General features: G+C 37.7%; 1 protein-coding gene across 1 annotated transcript; it reads left to right on the top strand.

The window, feature by feature from the left end:
• Window positions 1-1024: 1024 nt before the first annotated feature.
• Window positions 1025-25557, top strand: capn7 (calpain 7). The gene is made up of 21 exons (XM_074684471.1): window positions 1025-1386; window positions 1660-1768; window positions 4709-4866; window positions 4947-5014; window positions 5117-5341; window positions 5426-5512; window positions 7901-8027; window positions 8294-8379; window positions 8537-8630; window positions 11138-11284; window positions 11371-11477; window positions 11586-11706; window positions 14381-14525; window positions 16671-16770; window positions 16873-17008; window positions 17094-17169; window positions 17293-17438; window positions 21078-21140; window positions 21230-21360; window positions 22724-22816; window positions 24608-25557. Exons 1-21 carry the CDS (start codon window positions 1285-1287, stop codon window positions 24750-24752), a joined length of 2466 nt encoding a protein of 821 aa, XP_074540572.1. The 5' UTR covers window positions 1025-1284; the 3' UTR covers window positions 24753-25557.
• The last annotated feature ends 1977 nt before the right edge of the window (window positions 25558-27534 follow it).

The raw sequence follows: 27534 nt of genomic DNA, 5'->3' as shown, positions 1-27534 counted from the left end.
GGTCAGACTTGCTCCTGATTGGTCAAAAGAAGAAAATTGCTGACGTCAAACCCCGGAAATTCCAAACAGCTCGTTTTAGGTCAGATTTTTACATTAACAAGCTCTACTAAGAACAGGTTCGGCCATTAAATATCACATTTTGTGGGCTGGGAGGAAAGACAAAGACCCACAAATTTCACAAGAAGGCTTAATAAAGTGAATTTTGCATAATATGGGACCCTTAATGACACTTATTTGCAAAAATTATTTTAAATGTGGCGTTATGCTGTTTTTGCCGGTTATTTGAGTCATGGTGCTTCAAATCAGTGATTGTGTTGAACTTCTCTGAATGTGTGAAATCTTTTATCATTTATTACATCATAATAAGTTATGTCTGACTATTTATTCATTTATTTATTTATTTCACATTTATCTCAATACAGAAGAAGAAAAAATGTACTAAAACAAAAATACATACATTCTTATAAACCATCAAATCCCTAATATTTGATCCGTCTTGACTCCAGTTTTCTCTATTTTCCCTGTTTTTCTTTTGTTATTGTTCGGAAAAACTGTTCATTGTTCTTTTCTTGATCCTAAAATTATCCATTATGATGTATAAAACCGCATTTTTCTACCTGACACTTGTACACCCCTTCATCACTACTTGAATGGATTACTGCAACAACCATAGCCTCCACTGGCTCACATTCAGAAAAAAGGATCACTTTCAAAATAACTGTATTTGTCTATAGATATCTCCAAGGCCTAGCATCCCCTTACTTTTTACATTCTGTATTACTATAATAATAATAATAATAATAATAATAATAATAATAATAATAATAATAATAAATAATTAAATTAAAATAAACAAATAAACTACTACTACTACTACTACTAATAATAATAATAATAATAATAATAATAATAATAATAATAATAATAAAGAAAAAGTTATTATATTTAGTAATTACTTGGCCCTTTTGTTCACATATAGTGTTTCCTACTCTCTTTGAATGCAACATACTACAACGCCCTCTACTGCGCCTGCGCAAGCCCTGTCTCCGGAAACATCATGGTTGTTTTGGTGTAAGCTGGTGTTTTGGTCATCTGTCAGAAAGAACAGAGAGTGAAAGGCTAAAACTGACAGGTTTAGGAGTCTGTATAGTTTTCAGTATGCTTTTGTTGAGTTGATAAAACGAGCTGTGTTCACAGAAATCGCTGTTTTTGGAGGATTAGCGGTAGCTAGTGGTCAGCTAGCCCACTCTCTGCCAGCCTGTCAGTGGGTCAGGGCAGCTCAGGATGGACTGCACGGCGCTGGAGGTCGATGCTGTTAAGTTCGCTAAAACAGCCGTTATCCACGACCAGAGTGGGAAATACAACGAGGCTGTGTTTTATTATAAGGTACGATCAAAGAAACTTTAACATGAGAGGTGTAACAGCTGCTACTGTTAGCATTTAGCTCACCTGAAAGTAAACAAACAGTTTCACTTCCTGCAGTTAGCCTCCTAAGGTTGAATCAAATGATTATTTTTTAAGTTTAGACTAAGTAAAGTGTTAAATAATGATATAGTTAACTCATTTTTCTTGTTTGTAAAGTGAAGTTAAATATAGCCACTCACTGACAGCTGCTCCATGACTGTGTCTGAATCTCTGCTGCTGTGTTTCTGGGACCAGGAGGCAGCCCAGGCCCTGATCTATGCTGGCATGGCAGGGTCCAAACTGGAGGGGATCCAGGACAAAGTGAATGAATATTTAGACCGAGTCCAAGCTCTACATAATGCTGGTAAGCTCACCTGGACACAGTCCATAGTCTGCTCTGTTATATATGCTATTTTTATAACTTTGTGGGTTTTTTGGTGTAATCTTCCTCTTATTTCTTTCATATTGCCTCTACCACCTTTGTCTTTATCCCATTTCTACTTTTTTAAACAGCTGTTTTATTTACTTTTAAATGACTGCTGTTATTTAAATTTATCATCATTGTGATATACACAATTTTAATCATTTTTGCTTGTTTACATCATAACTTTTCTTATCTTAACATTGACTGTAAAAAACATCACTTTCATCTTCTTTATTTATTTATTTTTTCTCTAGTTTATTAGTTTTGCTGTTTTAATTTTTTTAACCTACCTATTTACTTCTTATATTATATACTTACGGTAATTTTTGAGGTTGTACTCTTTGGTTAGGTTCCATTATTTGGTTCACTTTATTATTTTCACTGGCTTCTTAATTTATTTCGTTCTTTTCTTAAGATCTTTGAAAAATAATTTTTATTAAGGTGCTTTAAAGATGAACAGTTCTATACTTTCATTTAGCAGACAAAGACAGAATTTAGACAGAAGGAGAAACCTTAGTGCAACAAAGTGCTTCAGGTTATTTGGCTACAGGTGCTGCTTTTAACTGCAAGAAGATTTTTATTTTATCTTTTATTTTAAATTAATTTTTATTTATTTATTAAATCAAATAAACTATCTTTTTTATTAATTAATAAAATATCTTTTTTTCAATTTTTGAAAAATTATTTATTTTCATTTTTTATTTATTTTAATTTCTTAAATTTATTCATTTTATTTATTTTATTTTTATTTATTTTCATTTTTTATTCACTTATTTTTTTTTAAATAAGTATCATTGTTATAATTACTATTACTATTAATAGTAGAAGTTGATACAAGTCTATGAGCTGATAAAGCTTGAGTTTGCCTACTGCAAGACAACCTTGTGTATCACATAAGACTCAGAAATGAACATGAACTGATAAACAAAAACACACAGAAACACAAGCTTAACTCTATTTAGAGCACAAACATATAAAATACAGCTATAAAACTATCAAACACAATAAAACTCAGCGTCATTCATGACTTAATTCAGGACACAGACACTTCGAAGAGTCTCTCTTTTATCTTACGATAGTCTTGGTCAGGATTTACTCAAAGCTTTTCAAGTGAGTTGGAAAACATATTCACCACCTCACATAAAAAAGTGTTTGCTTATTTACCCTCAAACGTTTTCCCTGCAGGAAATAACTGAGGTGCATTTCCTTTTAGAGAAACTTTGCTGAGTCATTCATGTTGGCAGCCTACATATGATTTTCATGCAGAACAACAGTGTTAAAAAGTCATTTTACATTAACTGTGCAAACTGTTTAAAACAGAGTCAACACACTCAGCTCAGTGATGAGATCCTTGGTGATTTTTCTGTCTCTCCCAGCTCTTTACCTGAAGCATTAACGTTTCACAGAAGTGTTTTCAGTGAGTAATGACTCTGAAAAGGTTCAGCCCTGAGGACATACTTTCTGTGTTTGCTGTCTGACGGCTTTTTTCCACGACTCTGCCTGATTTACTGGTGTGTGTGTGTGTGTGTGTGTGTGAGTGTGTGAGTGAGTGTGTGTGTGTGTATAATAAGGGTGTGACCACAGAGACTGTGGGTGTGTCCTGTTTTCTTGAGCAGCTTATGACACATGAGAATCTGTGTAGCTAAAACTGTTTTCCTGTTATTTACTGTGAGTCTTCATAACAAGGAAGAAAAGAAGCATTTTGTTTTACTAAAAAAAGCAGAAACTTGGGAATAGACAGAGACTGATCTGATTTTGGTTATCAGAGAAAATACAGATATGTATTTTTTAAATGACTTGAGCTGTATTATAAATATTTGTTATCAAATTCAGATACTCTTTCAAATTTTTGAAAATTTTGCAAGTCTTTGTGTTTTGTTTTTTTGTTTCAATTTTTGCACATTTTTCAGAGTTCAGTATTTTCTGGAATTTTTTGAAATGTCAATATTTTTTTTAAGTTTTCCAAATATTTTAAATTTACAAACAGTAAAAACTTTCAACATTTTTTAAAAGTTCAAAACTAATTGAAATTCGAACAAATTTTTTGAAAAATCCAGCTAAATGTTTGTTTGACAATTTTTTTGAAATTTTAATTTTTGTTATTCTAGCAAATTTTGTCACTTAAATTTTTTCCCCCTGAAAAAGCAAATTATTAAACCTTAATTGTGTTTTTATTGTTGATACTGTTCCTAAATTTTAATTTCCAATTTTATCTAAAAGTATTGCAAATTTCTGAAATCCTAATTTTTTTTTCATTTTTGCACATTTTTTCGATTTCAATATTTTTTGCAAATTTTTTGTAATGTCAATATTTTGTTAAGTTTTGCAAATGTTTTAAATTTTAAAAAAGTTTAAACTGTCAACAATTTTTTAAAATTAAAAAATAATTGAAATTAAGTTTTTTTTTAAATCCCCCCCATTTTTTTAATTTTGCAAATTTATTGAAATTTCAATTTTTTAGCACTTCAATGTTTTTCCCTCTATTTTAACAAATTATTGAACTTTAATTGTCTTTTATACTGTTCCAAATTTTGAAATTCCAATTTTTCTGACATTTTTGCAAATTTCTGAAATTCTTAAAGTTTTTCGAATTTTTTGCACATTTTTGACATTTCAAATTTTTTGAACATTTTGGGATTTTTTTTTCAGTTTCTTTAAATTTATTGAAAGTAATAAACTAAGACATCACACGTACAATTTTGTTTCTTCAAAAAACTTTTCATTGAGATTTTCTATCACTTTATTTTCACTATGTATAGACGTCCATACACTCTATATTCTTCATTGTGATAAGATAAAAGAAAGATAAAGCAGATTTTTTGGCTCCTGAATGACTTTAATGAGGTGTGTTTTGCGTCCTGACCTTTCCTCTGACCCCAGTCCAGGCTCAGAAGATCGACCCTCTGAAGTCCCGGCAGCAGGTGGACCTGGAGCGCGCTCACTTCCTGGTCACACAGGCCTTTGAGGAAGATGAGAAGGGGAACGATGATGAAGCTGTGGAGCTGTACACTCAGGCCGTTGAACTGTGCATTAAGACGGTGAGAGTTTACACACTTTCTTCACTTTAAGTTTCTGTCGACCTCCTCTGCTAACAGTCACTGTGTGTCTGTCCAAACAGTCCAATGACACGTCGGACCAGGCGCTGCAGACCAAACTGAAGCAGCTGGCGCGTCAGGCTTTGGACAGGTGAGTTTTTCTTTTCTCTTTGAACAAATTGATGGAATCTGCAAATGTGTAAATCTGTGTGAAAAAACTTAAGTGATTTAATTTCTCGTTAACTTCATTTAGGGCCGAGGGTCTCAAAGACTCTCAGTCCAAATCGACTCCAGCTCAGACTCAGGACAGGACAGGACCCAAGCCCAGCTGTGGATCCAGCTCTGGAGGACCTGTGCGCCAGTTTTTCCCTCTTGGGCCGGACTTCTCCCTCCACGACCGACCTCAGCCGGTCCGAGCCGTCCAGTCCAGCGAGCCGCAGGGTCAGCGCTACACGTCTGAGGAGATCGAGGTGCTCAGGTGAGGAAGTCAGACGAACTCTGAGGTTGTTTCTGGTTTTAAGAAAATCAAAAGTAATAAATGCTCTGCTGGTCTGACCCTCAGGAGCACTTCTACCATCAACACCATCGCCTACGTGCCCTTCATGAGCGTGGATCTGAGGGAGCGCTTCGCCTTTCCCGTCCCTTTCTCGTGAGTTCGCTCTTTGATGTCAGATTGTGACGTTATCAGAGATTAAAAAATTAGACCAGTTTATAATCCACTTCCTGTCACACAGCTGTGAAAGTCTGATTTCTTGATCATCGACTTTGAGTGTGCTCTGTTTGTCTTGTTTTGTTTCTTTTTTATTCATGTTTTACTTTTCTGTGTTCTTTTATATGCTGTTTAAATCCTCTGTAGAGGTGTAAAAAAAATATTGATACAGCAATATATCGTGAAACTTTGACGTCTAATACAATATCGATATTTCAACTCTGAATATCTGTATTTTTGTAAAAATATAAATTTACATTTTAGCTAAGTTGGAAGTAAAATACAATTTAACTTTTTTCTTGCAATATCTTTTTTTTTTCGGTGCAAAATAATGAAATTTCATCAATTGTTTTTGTCTTATTTTAAGTAAGAATTGTCTTGTTTTCCTGGTATAGGCTTAAGACAAATATAATAATAATAATAATAATAATAATAATACTATAAGACAAATTTGAGGTCAGAATTGCTGTAACAAGTAAAAAAAATCTGCACAAGAGAAATTTGCTTTAACTAGAATAATGTCTTAATACAAGAAACTATCTCTTGTCTTTAAATAACTTGAAACAAGACATTTTTCCGGACTGATCAGGTGAATGTGGCTCATATTAAATCTAAAAAGACATTTTTTTTACTGAAAATAAAACAAAAACACTTGATAAGACTTCAGTTTTTTGCAGTGCTCTTCTTCTAAAAGTACAAAACTTTCATTTGCTCTGATTTTAATGCTGATAAGATAAAAACAAACAATCCATGAGGAAATATCTGCACATGAGGCAGATTATTACAAGTCATGGCCACAAGATGGCTCTGTATACTCATGTTTACATACACTCACTGGGTGGAAAAGGTCCCGGGTTGGACCCCCTTTTGCCTTCTTCTTTGGTGGCATAGATTGAACAAGGTCCTGGAAACATTCCTCAGAGAGTTTGCTCCATATTGACATGATAGCATCACACAGTTGCTGCAGATTTGTGGTCTGAACATCCATGATGAGAATCTCCCGTTCCACCACATCCCAAAGGTGCTCTGTTGGATTGAGATCTGGGGACTGTGGAGGACATTTGAGTACAGGGAACTCATTGTCATGTTGAAGAAAGCAGTCTGAGATGATTCCAGCTTTATGACATGGAGCGTTATCCTGCTGGAAGTAGCCATCAGAAGATGGGTACACTGTGCTCATAAAGGGATGGACATGGTCAGCAACAAGACTCAGAGAGGCTGTGGAGTTTTTTTTCCCCTTTTTTCTTTCTTTTTTCTCTTTTTTATTCCTTTTTATTTATTTTTCTCTTTTTTCTTCTTTTTTCCTTTTTCTTTCTTTTTTTCTTTTTTTTCCCATTTTTATTTTGTTTCTTTTTTTTCTTCTTTTTTCCTTTTATTCTTTTTTCCTTTTTTTTCTTTTTTCTTTTTTTTTCTATTTTATATTTCTTCTTCTTTTTGTCTTCTTTTTCTTTTTTCTTTCTTTTTCTTTTTTCTTTTTTCTCCTTTTTTCTTTCTTTTCTCTTTTTTTCTTTTTTCTTTTTTTTCTTTCTTTTCTCTTTTCTTTCTTTTTTCTCTTTTTTTCTTCTTTTTTTCTCATTTTTCTTTTTTCTTCTTTTTTCCCTTTTTCTTTCTTTTTTTTCTTTCTTTTTTTCTTTTGTCCCCACTTGTTTTTTCTTTTTTCTTTTTTTCCTTTTTTTTTTCTTCCTTTTTTCTTTTTTTTCCTGTGGACTTTAAACCAGGCTCAGTTGGTACTAAGGGGCCCAAAGTGAGCCAAGATAATATCCCCCACACCATTACACCAGCAGCAGCAGCCTGAACCGTTGATACAAGGCAGGATGGATCCATGCTTTCATGTTGTTGAGGCCAAATTCTGACCCTACCATCTGAATGTGGAGCAGAAATCCAGACTCATCAGACCAGGCAACGTTTCTCCAATCTTCTATTGTCCAGTTTTGGTGTTGCTGTGTGAATTGTAGCCTCAGTTTCCTGTTCTTAGCTGACAGGAGGGTCACCCGGTGTGGTCTTCTGCTGCTGTAGCCCATCTGCCTCAAGGTTGGACGTGTTGTGTGTTCAGAGATGCTCTTCTGCAGACCTCGGTTGTAACCAGTGGTTATTTGAGTTACTGTTGTCTTTCTATCAGCTCCAACCAGTCTGTCCATTCTCCTCTGACCTCTGGCATCAACAAGGCATTTTGTCCCACAGAACTGCTGCTCACTGGATATTTTCTCTTTTTGGGACCATTTCCTCACATTAACACGAAAATCAAAGCATCAGTAGTTTGGTTGTGAGGTCATCAAAGGTGTGGTATTCCCTGTATTAATGTGAATTATCTTCTTCCTATTCTCACAGAGACAAAACAGGAAAACTGGCTCTGTCCCCCAAACAGAAAGCCATCTTCTCCCGCTGGGTCCGACCAGACGAGATCTCCAATAACCCCACCATGATCATGTCTGTGTCCAGCTTCAGCATCAAACAGGTCGGAGCAGATTTTTCTCACCAAAGAGCTTAAAAACCTTCAACTGTTTCAGGATAAGCAGAAATAATCATGTTTTACTGACTAGTCCAAGAGTTTTCAGGTCACACCGAGTGACTCAGTGGCTAATATTATGGGTGACATGTCAAAAATGACCAGTAGAGGGCGCAGCACCATCACAGTCAGGCTCATCCTGACAGACATGAAATGAAACAACCTTCAGAAGCTATTATTATCAGACAATAACAGGATTGTTTCTTTTCATCCAGACTGTGGTGTCCGACTGTTCGTTTGTGGCGTCTCTGGCCATCAGCGCCGCCTACGAGAGGCGCTACAACAAGAAACTCATCACCAGGTACGTCATGTAGCTAGATCACAGAAAAGGGGAACATACTTTGTGATGTTTTCAGCATCTCTAACTCAACTTTTCACTCCAGTGTCAGGAAAATTGATCTAAAATCTTTCAGCTCAGACTCTAACTGAGCATCGGTCTGTGTTCTCGTGTGTTTCAGCGTCATCTACCCTCAGAACAGACGAGGGGAACCAGAGTACAACCCCTGTGGGAAGTACATGGTGAAGCTTCACATCAATGGAGTCCCCAGGAAGGTAATGTGTAACCACAACAGGCGTTTTTTTCTAAGGCACTTTAGCGCACATATTAGCCCCCTGAAGAGCACTTTGGTTTGGCTAAAGAAGGCACTCAAGCATGTTGTGACTAAACGATGTATCTGAGCATGTTTTGGCTCTGAGGAGGAGCTTAAGCGTATGTTTGGCGCCCAGTAGGGCACTGTGATGGGCGCTATGACTCAAGGGGGCACTTATTGTGCTTTTTTTGCTCCCAAGAGGGCACTTAAGGATATGTTTTGACTAAAGGGTGTATTTTAACAGATCTTTAGGGTCACAAAAGGTAACTTTAGCTTACATTTGTCGCCCAGAAGGGCACTTTAGTGTACATTTAGGCTCCTAAAAGGGCACTTTAGTGTACATTTAGGCTCCTAAAAGGGCACTTTCATAGTGTTTATGCTTCCAAGAGGGCACTTTAATGTACCTTTGGCTCTGTAGAGTGCACCTTAGTGCTCAGGCTCCCAAGAGGGCACATTAGCATGTGTTTGGCTCGAAAGAGGTCACTTTAGTGTAGGTTTAGCTCTCAAGAGGACACTAAAGTGATGTTTCGACCCTGGTGAAATCATTTTCTTTGCATTTAGCCTCCAAAATTGGGAACGTAAGCGTGAGTTTGGCTGATGAGGGCACTTTCTTGGCGTTTAGGCTCCAAGTAGAGCACTTTGGTGGGCATTATGACTTAAAGGGGCACCTAATCCATTTTTAGCTCCTGAGCGGGCACTTTTCTGGCTTAGGAGTGTATTTAGCACATGTTTAGGCTCACAAGGAGGCACTTAAGTGTACGTTTGGTTCTCAAGAGGACACTTGAGCGCTGTTTCTGGTCTGATGAGGGCACTTTAGCACGTTTAGCCTCCCAATAGGGGACATTAGCATGAGTTTGGCTTCCAAGGGGGCACTTTCTTGTGTACGTTATTCTCCCAGTAGGGCACTTTGGTGGGGGTTATGACTCAAGGGGGCACCTAATGCACTTTTTTTAGCTCCTGAGAGGGCACATTAATACGTTTTTTGGCTTAAGAGTGTATTTTAGCACATCTAAGTTCACAACAGAGCACTTTCCCTTACTTCTGACTCCCAAGATGGCACTTTGGTGTATATTTTGCCCCTGAGAAACACTGTAGATTACAGTTGTTTCCCAAGAGAGCTCTTTAGCATATGTTTGGCTTCTGAGGTGGAAACTTTAATCTACGATTTCCTCCCAAGATGGTACTTTCTTAGCATGTAGGCCCCCAAGAGGACACTTTAGTGGATACAGTAGCTGGCGATTGTATTATTATTATTATCATTATCTATTTTTACTTTATTTTATTCTGATTGCTTCTTCTGTGTTTTTTATTCATTTTAATTTGTTTAATGTCTTTTAAGTTATTCATTTTCTTTGAAAATTCATTTTACTTATGTTTTATGTCTATTCTTTTATCTTGTTTTTTTTTATTCTCCTGTACAGCACTTTGTTTCAACTATGTTAGTTTTTTAAAGTGCTTAACAAATAAAGTTGGATTGGATATGATGAGTCAAGAGGGCACATCCTGAGCTCATTTTGGCTCAGAAAAGGGCACTTAAGCTCGTGTTTTGACTAAAAATTGTATTTTAGCTCACGGTAGACTTACAAGAGTGCACTTAGGCTTACTTTGGACTCCCATGAGGACACTTTCTTAGTGTTTGGGCCCCCAGAGTGTACATTAAGACGCCCAGTAGGGCACTTTGGTGGGCATTATGACCTAAGAGGGGACTTTTCTGGCTTCAGAGAGGGCACCTTAGCTCAGGATTTGACTTAAGAACGTAATTTGACCATGTTTAGGCTCACTAGAGGGCACTACAGCTTACTTTTGACTTCCAAGAGGACACTTTTTTTAGTGTTTTGGCCCCTAAGAATGCACTTTAGTGAATGTATGCCCCCAAGAGGGCAGTTAAGTGTACGTTCGACTCCCAAGAGAGCATTTTAGCTCGTGTTATGGTTCTTGAGAAGGCACTTTCTCAGCATTTAGACCCCAAACAGGGCACTTAAGTGTAAATTTGGGCTCCCAGTACAGCACTTTAACTCTATGTTTTGCTCCCATTAGGGCACTTTAGTAGGGGTTATGACTTAAGGGGGCACCTAATGCCCTTTTTTAAGCACCTGAGAGGGCACCTTAGCACGTTTTTTGGCTTAAGAGTGTATTTTAGCACATGTTGAGGCTCATAATTTTAAGGTTTTGGCCCCCAAGAGTGCACTTTCTTTGCTTTTTGGTTCCACGGAGGGGGTTTTAGCGCATGTTTTTCAACCACTGGGTGATGAAGTAGGGCAACTGTCCCCCTGACCACACCACTGACCACAGCTTCTCTGAAACAAAACACCAAAAGAGCAAAACAAGACACATAACTGCACATTTCCCCTTGGGTGGGTGTGCAAACTAGAATCTAAGCAGAAAAGGCCCCAAACACAAATCTGACGGATGGCTTAACGATACTAAATATCAGATTTCACATGTTTCTGCTCATTTCTGTCTCTGCAGGTGATCATAGACGACTACCTGCCTGTGGACCGTAACGGGGAGCTGCTCTGCTCGTACTCCAGCAACAGGAACGAGCTCTGGGTGTCTCTGATAGAGAAGGCCTACATGAAGGTGATGGGAGGGTACGACTTCCCTGGATCCAACTCGGTGAGTTTATCAGTCAACAGTTTCACGTTTCTTAAGGAGTTGAAGCAGGAAAAAACATATTTCTTTGTTTTTCTTGTGTGTTTCAGAACATCGATCTGCACGCCCTCACCGGCTGGATCCCTGAACGCATCGCTATGCACTCAGACAATCAGTCGTTCAGCAAAGACGACACTTTCCGAATGCTCTTCCAGAGGTGAGACGAGCGTTAGCACGTCTTCCTCTCTTTGTTTACAGCCGCTGTTTGACCCACGCCTCTTTCTTCCCTCCCTCTGTTTCTCTTTTTCTTTCTTCCTGTTGCCAGGTTTCACAGAGGAGATGTCCTCATCACCACGGCAACAGGCGTGATGACAGAAGAAGAAGGGGAGAAATGGGGTCTAGTGCCAACACACGCCTACGCTGTTCTTGACATCAGGGAATACAAGGTCGGCTTTATAAAGTAGCTTTAGCGTTTCATCGCTAAAGGAAAGAAAGACAAAAAAGTGAAATTATTTTTTAATTGGCTCGACTTTCATGACTTTCTTTTTTTTTTTTCACTCCAACTTTAAAGATAAGAGCCAGAAAATACAAGTTAGATCGACCAACCTTTAAACTGAGTGAAATCTTGATGCTCAAGGATATCAGAGCCCATTCACACATTTCTCCTTCACCGTTAAGTGTGTTATTGTTAAACATTGATCCAGGAGGTGAAGGAGAGAGTGAGACGGGTTCATTTTAGTAGAGAATAACAAAGTTTCACAGCTCCTGTAACCTCCTCTTAAAACCTAAATTTACTTTTTAGTTATCTGTTCAATAGTTCATCCATTTATTCACCAACCTGTTTCTTTATCTTCATCTTTTGGCTTTTATCTTTGTATAAACAATGATTTGTTGATTCACTGCTGTTAAAAATCCTTTAGTTTCATCTCTTCATTTTATTCTCAGTGATCCTGAAAAAGTCTCTCTTCTAGATTTACGCCTGATCATAATCTACACTTTAAAATGAGATTATCAGCAACAATATAGATTATTAGTAAATGCTACTTCTGAGCTTCCTGATCAGGTCGACCTGGACAGGACTGATTCACAGCATGTCCAGGTCTCGATGATAACATTACACCAACTGATGAGATTTAGCAGTAAGAAGCTAAAGGCTAAAACACGAGCTACAGACTTGAACAAAAACTAAAGACCGAAACACATGCTAAAAGCTAAAACAAGAGGTAAATGCTAAAACAGAGGCTAAAGGCTAAAGACTGAAACACAAACATAAGGCTAAAACAAGGGCTATAGCCTTGAACAAAAACTGAATGTCAAAACACAGGCCATAGGCTAAAACAGAGGCTAAAGGCTAAAACACAAGCTGAATGCTAAACCAAGGGCTAAATGCTAAAACACAGGCTGAAGGCTAAAACACAAGCTTATTGCTAAAACAAGTGGTATAAGCTCAAACACGGGCCAAAGGCCAAAAGAAAGCTTGTGGCTGAAACGCAAACTTACGACTTAAATAGGAGGTAAAGAATCAGACGCAAGCTAAATGCTTAAACACAGACTTAAGGCTCAAACACAGGCTAAAGGCTAAAAAACAAGCTAATGAGTTGAACATAAACTAAAGACCGAAACACAAGCTAAATGCTGAAACAAGAGGTAAAATCTTGAACATGGGCCAAAGGCTAGAATACAAGGCCTAAAAAAGCTTATAGATGCCACAAACTAAAGAAACAAACAATAAGTAAAGAATTAGACACGAGCTAAAGGCTAAAACAGGGGCTTAAGACTTGAACAAAAACTAAAGACTGCAACACATGCTAAAAGCTAAAACAGAGGCTAAAGGCAAAAACATGGGCTAAAGACTAAAACACAAGCATAAGGCTAAAACATAAGCTAAAACAAGGGCTATAGCCTTGAACACAAAGTGAATGTTAAAACACAGGCCATAGGCTAAAACAGAGGCTAAAGGCCAAACCAAGGGCCAAAGGCTAAAACACAAGCTCAGTACTTAAAAAAAGGCTAAAGGCAAGAAAGAAAAGGCTAAAAGCTTAAACACGGGCCAAAGGCTGAAAAACAAGCTAAAGGCCCAAAAAAGATTATGGCTTAAACACAGAATAAAGACTAAAACAGCAGGTAAAGAATCATACACAAGCTAAATACCAAAACACAGGCTAAAGTTTTAAACAGAGGCTTTAAGCTAAAACACAAGCTAAAGGCTTGAACATAAACTCAGGACGAAACTCAAGCTAAATGCTAAAACAAGGGCTAAAGACTTAAAAAAATGGGCTAAAGACTAAACAAGTGCTAAGGCTTAAATGCAAGCTGAATGTTAAAACACAGGCTAAAGGCTAAAACACAGGCTGAATGCTTTAACAAAGACTAAAACAGAGGCTAAAAGCTAAAACACAAGCTAAAGACTTGAACATAAACTAAAGTCAAAACATAAGCTAAATGCTAAGACGAGAGGTAAATGCTAAAACACGGGCTGAAGGCTGAAACACAAGATGAATGCTAAAACAAACACAGGCTAAAACACATGCAAAAAACTCAAACAGGAGCTAAAGGCTAAAACATGCTAACACAAGAGCTGAAAGCTTAAACACGTGTTAAAGACTGAAACAAGAGATAAATACTGAAACAGAGACTGAGGGCTCAACATCAGCTAATTGCTTTATCAGAAGCTAAATGCTAAAACAGAAGCTAAATGCTAAAACAGGAGCTCAAGTTGCTGATAAATACCTTACCTCGTGGAGTTTTATTGGTAAAAAGTAGTTTGATCAAAGAAAAGTAGAGTTGAAAAGAAGATCTGATCTCCATCCATTTCCAAAACAAACACTCGCCTTGTTCAGAGTCAGGTCTTCATGACAGCGTGTGTGAGACTCCCGGCCAAAGGGTGGCGCTGCAGTCCGTATCAAACAGAGTCCTCAGTCTCTTTAAGTCACACTTCTTTTGGTTAATCTTTGGTTTTGCAGTGTAAGAATTTTCTCCACTTTCCCAGAGTTTTTACCATGTTTACACTTTTTGTAAACAAAGCATGAAGCAGATCTTTTTTTAATCCACCATCAGTAAACTCCTCTATCCTCAAACGCCTTGATAACATCTGTGTGTGTGTGTGTTTCGTCATATCAGGGAATGCGTTTCCTGCAGCTGAAGAACCCGTGGAGTCACCTGCGTTGGAAAGGACGCTACAGCGAGCGGGACGAGAAGAACTGGACGCCTGAACTCCTCAAATACCTCAACTTTGATCCAAAGACGGCGCAGAAGTTTGACAACGGTACTTTCCCCCTTTAAAAACCCACGTTAGTGAGGGAACGGCCACAGTATGAGGTTAACAGGCTGAAAACTCAAACTCTGAGAACTTCACAGGCTTCATTTCTCTAAAGCGGACATCGCTCTTTGGGTTAGACACAAAGAGGAGACAGAAGAGCAAAGGATGTAGGAAAGGAGGGAAAGAAAAGATGCAGAGATAGAGAAATATAACTTTTTACTGTTATTTTAAAAACTCTTAAAACATCTGCTGAGGTCATAGAAACATTCACTGAAGAGCTGAAGAGGATAAATTTGAAGGAAGACTAAAATCTGTTTGCATGCTTTTAAAAAAGAGTCGTTGAGGGCGCATCAGGCTGTGGCCAGCACAGACTTTTTGAAGGAGCAGGGGCGGAAAGAAAAAGAAGGCACAAACAGCATGTTATCATCACAGCAGAGGAAACTAAGTTCATGTGTTTTTGAGGGAACTTCAGACAAGTTGATCATGTTTTAACCAGACAATAAGGCACGTAAGCACATATTTAGGCTCTCAAGAGGGCGCTTTGGCTTACATTTGGCCACAATTTGGGACATGTTTTCAATACCAAGAGGATGCTTTAGTCCGCATTTCTGCTTCCAAGATGGCACCTGAGCATATTTTGGCTTTCAACAAACATTATGTCCAGCAATTCAGCTTTAAAAAGGGCTCTTAATCAGCATTTTTGCTTCCAAGAAAACACTTAAGGGCATTTTGGCTGCCAAGAGTGCACTTTTGTGAGCATTTTAGCCCTCAAGAGGCGATAAGTTGTGTGTTTTGGAGCCCAAAAGGGCACTTTAGCCTGCATTTTTGCTTCCAAGATGGGGCAGTAACACATTTTGACTACAAACAATGAAGGAACTGCCGTTTTTAGCTCCTAAGACTGCACTTTAGCCCATTTTGGCTCCCAAATGATCATGTTGGCCTGCATTTGGATACCAAAAGGGCTCTTTAGTCAGCATTTTTGCTGCCAGGGAAACACTTAATACAATTTTTGCTGCCAAGAGTGCACTAAAGCAGATTTCGGCTTCTTAGAGACACTTAATTGCATGTTTTCGATCCTAGGGGGGCTCTTTGGATCACAATTTGGATCCCAAAAGTGCTTTTAGTCTGAATTAATGCTTTCAAGATGGCACTTTAGCCTGCATTTTGGCCTTTAAGAGGGCACTCTGGTGTTTTTTAAGCTCTAAAGAGGGCAATTTGGTGTGCATTTTGACTCCCAAGAGGGCACCTAAGCACATTTAGGCTCTTGAGAAGACACTTAAGCACACATTTTGACTCCCACGGGAACATGTTAGCATGCATACGCACCCTTAAAGGCCTTTTTAGTTTGTATTATTGCTTTCAAGAGCACACTTTAGGGCAATTTGGCTCCCAAGAGGCAATTGAGTCTGTGTTTTGGATCCTTTGGCATACTTTTTGACTCAAAGGAGAGCTTGTTGGCATGCATTTGGATCCCAAAAAGGCTCTTTGGTCTGCATTTTTAGTTCTAAGAAAACACTTACAGGAGTTTTCAGTGCCAAAAGTGCACTTAAGCACATTTTAGCTTCTAGGAGGCAATTTAGTGCCTGTTTTTGATCCTTTAGGGGCACTTTAGATTACTTTTTGGATCCCTAAAAGACATTTTAGTCCTCTTTTTTCTCAAAGTAAGCACAGTAGCACATTTTGATGCACTGTAGTGTGCATTTTGACTCCCAAGAGAACATGTTAGCATGTATTTAAATCCTAAAAGGGCTCATTGGTCTGCATTTTTGCTTCTTAGAGAACAGTTAAGGGTATTTTGGCTGCCAAGAGGTGATTCAGTGTGTGTTTTGGATCCTTAGAGAGCACTTTAGCTCACGTTATCTTTACCAGCTGTGCCATGAGGGGGAACAACGCTCGTATCAGAAAGTCTTTGAGAGCTGAAGAAAGGTGAAGGTTACAAAGTGCAGACAGAGACAGATGGAAAAGGACGCGCTGTTCCCTCACAGCTTGTTTTTTTTATGCTGTTTTCTTTCTCTCTCTGTGAAGCTGTGTGAGTTGCTCTTTGTATGAAAGGTGATGTATAAATAACCTCACCTGGCTCTGCGCTGATCCAACACGAGACGCACATGTCAGAGGCTCGTGCTTAAAGAACGTCCCTGTTTTTCTCTTCAGGTGTTTTCTGGATCGCGTGGGAGGACCTGTGTCAGTACTACGACGTCATCTACCTGAGCTGGAACCCTGCTCTGTTCAGGGAGTCCTCCTGCATCCACAGGTGTGTGTGAGTGTGTGAGTGTGTGTGTGTGTGCTGAATAACCTCCAATCAGAGCTCTGTCCTGACGTGTCGTCCTCGTGTGTGTGTGTCTCCGCTCTGCAGTAGCTGGGACGGGAAGCAGGGACCAGTGAAGGACGTCTACAGCCTGGCCAACAACCCCCAGTACAAGCTGGAGGTCCAGTGTCCAGCAGGGGGCGCTGCAGTGTGGGTGCTGCTCACCAGACACATCACGGACAAGGTGACACCACAAAAGGCCGTCGTGAGGTTGTTTTATTCAGGGAGCAGAGACAGTTTGATCTGACGCTGAGTGTTTGTGTTTTTAGGACGATTTTGCACAGAACAGAGAGTTCATCACGCTCGTCGTTTACAAGACGGACGGGAAGAAGGTTTACTACCCAGGTGAGCTCTCAGAGACGTCGGAGCTGCTGTCACAGCATCATTTCTGCGTCTGACACCGTGACACAACCTGATCTTTCCCCTGACGCTCCGCTTCGTGTATAAACTCTCCTGTTGTCTCCGCAGCGGACCCTCCTCCGTACATCGACGGCATCCGCATCAACAGCCCGCACTACCTGACCAAGATGAAGCTGACCAGCGCGGGGACACACACCTTCACTCTGGTGGTGTCGCAGTACGAGAAGCAGAACACCATCAACTACACGCTGAGGGTCAGTCCCAGGAATCAGCTCAGGAAACATGTTGAGCTTTAAGGTTTCATTTCTCCTGACAGCTTTTCCTCCATCGCCGTCTGTCTGAGGGTTTGAAACTCTGAGAGCTCTGTTTGTGTGTGTGTGTGTGTTTCAGCTCAGATGAGTGGGCCGCACAACTCTCGACACACTGGAGTCAACTCCAACCTGCATCATTTGCCAAAAAAACAAAGTCAGAAAAAAATCAGATCCAGTTTCCTCCCTCAGGGAGTTCCTGAACGAAACTGTACTGAAATTATTCAGTTTTTAATCATTTGTGTCTTTAGCTCTTTTTCCCATGGATGACATTTCAGTAAATCCATTCAAAAGTTTGGATTTAAACACAGAAACTCCCATCCTGTCTCCAAAAATGACTGAAAAATACGTTAAGAGGAGAAAAACTCTGTGACTTAATTTAATTCTTTTTAAACAAAATGAAACAGCGCTTCCTGAAAAAATAACTTGTGTCCTCACCGTCCTTCAGGAAAAAATAACCACAAACTGGTTGCATGCTGAGACTCACTTGTTGCCCTCTCTGGTTCAGTTAAAGTTGGGTTAAAGCTCCTCTCTCAGGTACAGAAGCAGATTAGGGCCATAAATGAGTGAGAAAATAACTTTAGGCAGGTGGAGATTAAAGTTGAAATGTCAAGAATAAAGTTGAACAGCGATCAAAAAAGTTAAAGTCGAAAAAGCAATTTCAAGATTTAAGTGGATTCTGAGATTAAAGTCAGAATAATGAGATCAAAGTGGAAATGGCAAAAAATGTAAAAAAAAAAAAAAAAAAGATTTCTAAATAAGGGTCAACACTACAAGGTTAAGTTCAAAATGTCAAGAATCAAGTCAAAAAACAATTTCGTTTTTAAAATCAGAATGACTGATTCAAGATTAAAGATGGAAAAAAAATCGTACCAAATTTGAAATTAAATGTCCAAAAACTAGTTTGAGATTAAAGACAAAATGTCAAGAATTAAATTTAAAAAATGATATAAAGTGTTAAATTGAAAAAAAAAAATTGTAATTAAAGTCAGTATGACGGTTTCGAGATTAAAGTCAGAAAAAAAAAGTTCTATTCAAAGTTCAAAGGATGTGATGTCAAGAATAAAGTCAGAAAACAATTTCGTTATTAAAGTCAGAATGACCTTTTCGAGATTAAAGAAGGAAAAAGATTAAGTGATCAAAGTCAAAATGGCGAAATTAAAGTTGAAAAACAAGTTTGAGACTAAAGAATAAATGTCAAGAATCAAGTTGATAAATGAAATAAAGTGTTAAATTGAAAAATAATTCCAAGATTTCAAAATTAAAGGGGAAAAGAAATTCAAATTCAAAAATTAAAATTGGAAAACAATTTCAAAAGTAAAGCCGAAATGGTGAAAAAAAAGTCCATAAAATGGTTTCTAGATTAAAGCTCAAATGACAATTTCTAGATTATGTTGTAATGAGATTAAAGTTGAAATTACAAGAAAGAAGTTGAAAAACAATTTCATGATTTAAGTTAAAAAAACAAAAAAAAAATTTGATTAAAGTCATAATGACGATTTTCAGATAAAAGTTGAAAAAAGGCCTTTGAGATTTAAGTTGAAACGGCCAAAGTAAAGATAAATTATGATTGCAAGATTGGAGACAAAATGTCAAGAATAAAGCTGAAAAATGATTTTGAGATTCAAAGTCAGAATGATGAGATTATAGAAAAATGGCAAGAAGAGAAAATTGAACAACAGTTTTGTTTTTGGGCTGGTAAAACAATTTTGAGATTAAATTTAAAATGTGAGGATTAAAGTTGAAAATCAATTTTGTTATTAAAGTCAGAATGACGATTTTGAGAGTAGGGTCAAAAAAAGATTTTGCAATTTAAGTTGAAATGGCCCAAAAAGGCTCAAGAAATGTGACAAGATTAAAGGCAAAAAACAATCTCTATATCAAATTCCTAATACCAAGATTAAAGTAAAAATGTCAAGAATTAAGTTGAAAAACAATTTCAAAAGAAAAGTCAAAAAACGTGTTTTTAGATTGAAGCCAAAATGAGAATTTCTAGATTTACGTTAAAATGACAAGAAAAAGTCGAAAAACAATTTCATGATCAAAGTCAAGAAACAATTTTGTTATGAAAGTTGGAATGAGTTTTTGAGATAAAGTGGGAAAAATAAGGCTTTGGAGATCAAAGTTGAAACGGCCAAAATAAAGTTGAGTAATGATTTCAAGATTAGAGACAAAATATGAAGAATAAAGAGGAAAAATGATTTTGAGATTAAAGTCAGAATTTTAAGATCATAGAAAAATGGCAAGAAAATATGTTTTTAGATTGAAGTCCAAAAACGATTTCATCATTTGAGCCAGTGAAACAATTTTGAGAATAAATTTGAAAATTGATTTCATTATTGAAGTCAGAATGATGATTTTGAGATTAAAGTTGAAAAACAGTTTCTAGATCAAAGTGCGAATGATGAGGTTAAAGTTGAAAAGTCAAGAATTAAGTTAAAAAACAGTTTCAGAATTTAAATTGAAAAGTGATTTAGAGATTAACGGTTGAAAACGATTTTGAGATTAAAGTAGAGATGTCGAGATAAAGTCAGAATACTGTTCACCTGTGGTACAATCGGCTCCTCGGCAGGGACTGAACCACAGCCATTAGGGTCTGTGTATGTTTTTGTTTTTGGATTTTCCCTTCAGAAAAAAAAAATCAAAATAATAAAGAACAGTGTTTTTTTTTAATTTTCACAAAATCAGACTATTCAAAGTCCTGCTAAGTGTTGGTATCATGGGATTTTTCTGTGTTTAAAACTGATCAAACCTGGGAAACCTGCAGCCTCGATCTCCACCCGACTAAAAAACCTGCTTCTGTAGATTCATTTTTCTATCTTTGAAACATTATTTATCTTTAATCCGCCCTGGGAGCTGAAGTAAGTCACCTCTGAACACCTGGAGCCTCTGAGGCTTTAAAGCCAGCTGATGATCTCAGTTTATGACTCGTCTAAAAGCTCCTCTTCGTCCTCCATCCTCCTCCTCTTCACCTTCATCCTCTGCAGCTCACGTTCATTCACACACTGTTCTCCGTTTGTTCCTGAGTTTCTTTCTGTTTCATCCTCTGCTGAAGCTCTGCTCTCTGATCGAGTGTGTGCCCACATGCACGTGTGACCCACATCTATTTGTGTTATCTATAATTCACGGCCTCCTCTCTCTAACTGTAGTCAGGTCTATAAAGAGCTGCTGATGCTGGAGCCTCTCATTAGAAACGAACACACGTGTGTTCTGTATGTTCATGTGTGCAGAGAGACGTCACGGATCATCACGTTCAGCTCGATCCTCGTCTCTTTGAAGCTCGTCTGGAGAATAAGCGGCTCCGCTCGCTCTTGTTCTCGGAGTTTTCAGCAGAGATCAAAGCAGCGAGCAGAAAACGTGATTTAGTTTCTGATCTTTTTCAGCCGAGCTGCTCTGAAACCAGAGCTCCGTTTAGTTTGGAGCTGGTCGCGATTAAATTTACATCTCTGCTTCTGTTCGGTTTGGAAACCTTAAAAAAACATCACAAACTTTCTCCTGCAGCAGTTTTTAAAACACCGACCTGAGCTGCTGTGTCACTGACTGGTTTGTGTCTTTGTGTCTTTGTGTCTTTGTGTCTTTGTGCAGGTTTACTCTGGATGCAAATTCAGCTTCTCTAAGATCCCCAACCCCTTCACTCAGATCAAAAGGGTAAGTTTCCCCCGACAGCGCCTGATCTTCCTGATCTTTGTCCTCACACCTGTAGCCATCAGGTGTTTGACCCCTGTGTCTGTCTGAAGGTCAACGGTCAGTGGAAAGGCGCCAGCGCTGGAGGCTGTGGGAACTACAAGGATTCATACAAACACAACCCCATCTACCAGATCAACGTGGAGCGGTCTGGACCTCTGCTCATCGAGCTCCGAGGATCCAGGTCAGAATGGTCTCTGACAGGGGTCTGCCACCTTTACTGTCATAGGAGCTGTTTTACCTGAGCTCACCTGGATTAGAGTTATTCAGAAGCCACAAAATCGACTTAAGCTTCACAACAAAGACAAAAAAAAATGTACACAATTCTATATATAGTAAAGATCTAGTTAATAATTATTGAAAAGAGAAGTTTTTAAAATATTATAAAATTGCGCATGTATTGTCTAAGTTTTTTAATTTTGAAATATATATTTTTTTATTTTAATTTTTTATTATATTTGCAAATATTTCCAAAAAAAAGTAATGTCATATAATTCACATATTTACATAAAATGTATAAAATTTTAACAATTTGCGTAATATTTCAAATGTTTCGTATTTCAGAAATTGAAAAAAAAAAAGATAAATTTAAAAAATGTGCAAAAATTCTGAAATTTTTGAAATTTCAAAAAAATTGCAAAAGGTAAAGAAAAAATGATTTTAAAAAATGCTAAAATAAAATTTTTAAAGAAAATTTAATTAAAATACATTTTTATATTATTTTGAAAGGAGTTTAAATATTATCTAAAAGTTTGCAGAAATACAAAAAAAATTGAAAGGTGCAAAAAAAAAAAAAAATCAAATTTTTGCAAAATCTTCAAGAAATTTGGATTTTTTTCAAAATTTAAAAAAAAATTCAAAAAATTTAAATTAAAAAAAAATAATTCAAAAAGCAAAATTAAAAGAATTTCCTGAAATAAGACTTTTTGTGGACTGTTCTGGTGAATTTTGCTATTACTGAGTTTAAAATACATTTTAGACTCTAAACGAGAAAAATAAAACTTGGTTAAGTTTCTTCTTTTTGCAGTGCAGGACGATTCTGGTCTTGGACATGATAAATATTTTAGTGTCAAAAATACAGTGTCCAGTTTCCTGTGGTTGACCTACCTAGCTCTCTTATTTCGTCTTTTAAAGTTTAGTCTTAAAATCTCAGTATTTTACAGCATTTTTACAAGGTTCCCTTAAATATTTTTTTTGAGAGTTGTGGAAACAGACTTGAAACTTTTTTCAGATCAGTTTCAACAAAACTTTGTGCTAAATGAAGATAAACTATCACACACTGAGCAATCTGTGCTGTTTTTCAGCATTTTAAATCCAGGACCTCAAAGATCTTTATCACAACCTAACATAAAATGAAGTGAAATATAGTTATGAAATGTTAGGAAAATGAATAAATTACAGAAATAACCAGAGGAAGGAAAGCTGGATAATAAAAAGAGCAGCAGGCTCAGAAGGAGCTTCTCAAAGCGGTGTGTGGTTATATGTACGTATAATTATCTTGACCTGATCCCTCAGTGTTTGCTCTCTGGCTGTCTGTGCGTCTGCAGGCAGTACAGCGTTGGATTCGAGATGGTCACGGTGTCGCAGGTCGGGGATCCAGGCTCAGCTGCTTTCCAGAAGAAGAGCAGCGGGGATTACAGGTGAGGATGAAAACAAACACGGTGGTTTTTCTGCTTCTTTTAGAGATTTAGAGAGGTTTTACTCTGAGCGTCTGACAACAAAACAGAGAGGGCACTCACAGAGAGGAGCTTCATGTCAGAGACGACTCTGTAACCAGAAACAGCTCTTACTCTGCTCCTCTTCAGAGCCGCCACACGCCACGGACAAAGACTCTGCCCTGAAGGTCGAGGACTCCTCTCTTTGTGTTTTTTCTTTCTGGTTAACAAGTCTCTGTGAGGAGTTTCTGAGTGATCTGTCAAAAGTCTCCCTTCTAGGTATCTGCGTGATCCTAATCCACACTTTAAAATGAGATTATCAGCTCCAATAAAGGTTATTGCTAAATGCTACTGTTAGCTTCTTGATCAGGTCGAACAGGACCAGATTGATTTATGGTCGTCTAAGTCTCTATGACAACACCACGCCGACTGATGAAGTTTATTAGAGAGAAGAGAGATCTGAGTTTTTCTCTGCTGAAAACGATTTCTGTGATTAATTTTGTAGTGATGGTGGACACTGGAGCCTAACTGTCGGACAGAAAAAGGACAGAAGAGCAGAAGAAAGAGAAACAGGAGAGAGATAGATTACAGGCCAAAACGTGGGCTAAAAGCTAAAACATGAGCTAAGAGCTAATACACAGGCTAATGGCTATAACACAAGCTGAAGGCAAAACACAGGCAAAGGGCTTCAACATAAGCTTAAAGCTAAAGCACAGGCTAGAGGCTATATCATAAGCTATAGGCTAAAACACAAGTTTAAGGCTAAAACTTGAGCTAAATGCTAGAATAAAAGCTAAAAGCTTAAGCACAGGCTAGAGGCTAAAACATAAGGTATAGGCTAAAAACTAAAACATGAACCAAGCCCATATACACAGGCTAAGCGCTAAAACACAGGCTAAAGGCTAAAACATGAACTAAAAGCTAGAATATGAGCTGGAAGCTAAAGCACAGGCTAGGCCCAAAACATGAGCTATAGGATTAAATACAGACTAAAGGTTAAAACATGAACTTGAAGCTAGAATATGAGCTAATAGCTAATGCACAGGCGAGGGGCTAAAATGCAAGCTAAAGGCTAAAATACAGGCTAGAGGCTGCACATGGCAGAAAGGCTAAAACATGAGCTACTGGCTAAATTAGAGCTAAAGGCTAAAACATGAGCTAAACACTGAAACATAAGCCAAAAGCTAGAATATGAATCTAAAGCTAATACACAGGCTAATGGCTGTAACATAAGCTTAAGGCTAAAACATGAACTAAAGGCTTTAATATGAGCTAAAAGCTAAAACATAGGCTAAGGGCTAAAACACAGGATAAAGGCTTTTGCATGCCTAAAGGCTAAAAAGTATTTAAAAAAACACGGGTTTAGGGCCAAAAGAGACGCTAAAAGCTAAAGCATGAGCTAAAAGCTAAAGGCTAAAACGCAAGCAATGATAAAAGCAAAGTTGAGTCAAAAAGATCTGATCTGTCTTTTTTTTTTTTCCCAAACAAACACGCTCGTTCAGAGTCGCGTCTCAATGACAGTGTGTGCTGGCCTCCGGGCCTAAAGGTGGCGCTGCAGCCTTATTAAAACTGATCCTCCTCTCAGCATCTGTAAAAAATGATCGTACCCTAAACCACAGAAAATGTACGTGTGAATGGATCCTTGACCTGGTGTTGAAATGTAAACTTTAGGAGGAAGTTCTTCATCAGAGAAAGAGTGGATTTGTCTCAAACGCCGACGTCTGTTTTTTAAAGGTGGAAACATGTCAAAGTGAAAGTCTCTGTTTCTTCTTCCAGGTGTGGTTTCTGCTACATGGAGGCCGAGCACATCCCAGCCGGCATCTACAACATCATCCCCACCACGTTCCTACCCAAACAGGAAGGACCCTTCTTCCTGGACTTCGCTAGCACCTCACCCCTTAAGGTCTCCCAGCTTCAATGAAGAGGGCGGAGAGGAAACTGGACTCTGGATTAAAGGAAGCGTCTGCAAACAGCCAAGAATGTTTCTGTATTTCATTCAATCTTCCCCTGAGGAGCCCTGAGACCTGCCTCGAGGTGAACGGATGGACTGTGGTTCCTGGGGAGGAGCAGATTTACAGCCAACTCGTCTTAGGATGAGACAGAGTTCACCTTCACCACCAGTTAAACAAAGTCTGTACCTCCTTCTGCCAAAACTAGATCTCCATCTCATGACATCCTGAAGCCAACAGGACAAAAAGAAGTCACACCAGGTTCAAGCAAAGCGCGGTACTCACACAGTTCCTCTGAGGTATCATTGAAAGAGTAAAACCTGAGTTTAATTTTGGAGGAAAACCTGCAACAAGCTGCACAGGAAGTCTCTAAAACAGACAGTTTGTCTTCAGTTTGAGCTCAGCAGTCAGGAGCCAAAGTGTTGGAGTCTGTCTCTGTGGTTCATCCACAGTTCGTCAGGTCCAAAGGGACGGTTAGTTTCTTTAAAGTGAAGCTGGAAGTTTTTTAATCTCAGGAGCAGCAGCATCACAGGGAATCGAATACGGCAGCGGATGAATGATGTCTCTACATGATGTGTTTGGACGTGACGGCTGAGAGACAAACAGGACGAGTTGAGCTCAGAGTGAAAAGTAAATGTTTGATTGTCTCACGTCGGGTTTTATTGCCAAGTTCACATCCTTTGTTTACTCTTCAGTTGATATTCAGCACTTTTTTTTGCCATTTCTCATTTTGATCATTTTGATTATGCCAAATATGTCTTTCTTCAACACAAGCAGCTTGAACCTGGTGCCACGGCAAACACCACCCTGGGGTCTGGATTTGGGTCTGGATCAGGGGTCTGCAACCTTTACTTTCAAAGGAGCCGTTTGGCCTCAGCTCACCTGGATTAAAGTCATACAGAGGCCAGAAAATCTACTTTATCATCACAATAAAGACTTTAAAGTATATAAAATTACATTATTATTATTATTATAATAATTATTATTATTATTATTATAATAACAAATTATTTTTATATTTTCATTAAATTATAAAATTTCACTAGTGACGGTCTTGGTTCCTTATTTTAAATAAATTTGCAAATATTGAAAAAAGAAAAGTCCTCCATTTCATAAATTTGCAAAATATATTTGATTTCAAAAAAATTTCAAAAAAATAAAAATATATATTCAAAAGAATGTGTGCAAATATTCAGAAAAAATTTAAATGTCAAAAGTTTGCCAAAATTTAATAGAGGACATTTTTTTGCAGTTTTATAATTGTATATAACTCCATTATATTTATTATTTTATAAAATTGTACATGTGATGGTCTTGGTTCTTACTTTTGAATAAATTAGCAATTATTTCAGGAAAATAATAAAAATGTCCACCCTAACCCAAAAAAAAAAAAAAAAAAAAAGTAATTATCAAAGAATGTGTGCAAATATTTCCAAAATATTTAAATGTCAAAAGTTTTCTTAAATTCAATGGAGGACTTTAAAAAAAATTTTTTTTCTTTTGCAAATTTATCGAAAATAAGGAACCAAGACCATCACATGTGCAGTTTTATAATTTTATATAATTACATCATATTTATTATATTATAAAATTGCACATGTGATGTCTTGGGTCCTACTTTTCAATCAATTTGCAATTATTAAAAATAATAATAATAATGTCCTCCATTTCATAAATTTATATATAAATAAAGTTATTAAATTTCCAAAAAATAAAGAATAAATGTGCAAAAATTCCCCCAAAAATCCAAATACCAAAAGTTCACAAAAATTTCACAAATTTGAAAAAATAAAAATGAAAAATTGGAACTTAAGAAATTTGAAAGTCATCAAGTTAGTGGCTCCCCCGTCATTGGCTGTCCCACCAGGAAGGAAGGCCCGCCCCCTCCTTTGCAGCTTGACATCCACGCCACACGACCTATCAGGGACAGTGTTTGCCGTCACACCTGGGCTCTTCCTTTGACATGTTTCAGGTTTAAATGTTGCATCTGCATCAAGTCGGGCTGTGATGGCGTTAATGTAACCGTCAGGAGCCAGTGCACCAATCAGAGCTCGTAGAAATCACTGATCCTGTCTGTAAACCGATCTCAGAATAATCCACCAGATCTTCAGGACACCTTCATGAGGTCTTTAACTAGACATGTTGAAATGATGAGGTCATCCCATAAGGATCGCCTTTATTGGATCAGGGTTTTGGTCTTTGGTGACAAAAACTACGACAATACTTCATCTTAGTGGACTTATTTTTCATGCAAACTATAAAAACAAGTGAAAATACTCAGTCCAGGTTTAAACAGACCCAAACTCCTCTTCGACATCACACTGGATCTAAGAGCAGTGGACTACACAGAGTTACATTGAGAAAAAAAACACCTGATGCACTGTTTCACCTGCAAAAACTGTAAATTTGACCTGATAGCACAGTGACACTCCAGAGAACACATAATAACTCAAATAACTCACAATAAACTTATAACTGACTGTAAAGATATGAGAAAAATCCTTACATTTCTCATCATGATGAATGTTATTTCTGTCTGTCTTTATTTTCATTCTGTCTTTACTTTGCATCCAGCTGTTGATTTAAATATGCAGCAGGACAATCTTGCAGCAGGTCGTCGTATGTTTGATGATGTAACGTTTGCAGCACTTGCACTAAATGTTGGGTTGACTGATGTGTTCAAAATTTGAATACAGAGAAACATATCTGACTGCGCCACGACTCTTTCTTCTGTTATTGTGTTCTTGGTGTGGG

Source organism: Halichoeres trimaculatus, unplaced genomic scaffold (assembly GCF_033239565.1).
Source record: "Halichoeres trimaculatus isolate MK-OKI-2021-1 unplaced genomic scaffold, fHalTri1.1 fHalTri1_scaffold_12, whole genome shotgun sequence".
NCBI classification, from domain to species: Eukaryota; Metazoa; Chordata; class Actinopteri; order Labriformes; family Labridae; genus Halichoeres; species Halichoeres trimaculatus.
The sequence above is the reverse complement of the archived record's forward strand: the minus strand, read 5'-3'. Positions and strand labels throughout refer to the sequence as shown.

Coding starts and splice junctions, on each gene's coding strand:
- capn7 (XM_074684471.1), top strand. CDS start 1,285: ATGGACTGCACGGCGCTGGAGGTCGATGCTGTTAAGTTCGCTAAAACA. Junction 16,771..16,872: donor GAGTCCTCCTGCATCCACAG/GTGTGTGTGAGT, acceptor TCCGCTCTGCAG/TAGCTGGGACGGGAAGCAGG. Junction 21,141..21,229: donor CCTTCACTCAGATCAAAAGG/GTAAGTTTCCCC, acceptor GTCTGTCTGAAG/GTCAACGGTCAGTGGAAAGG.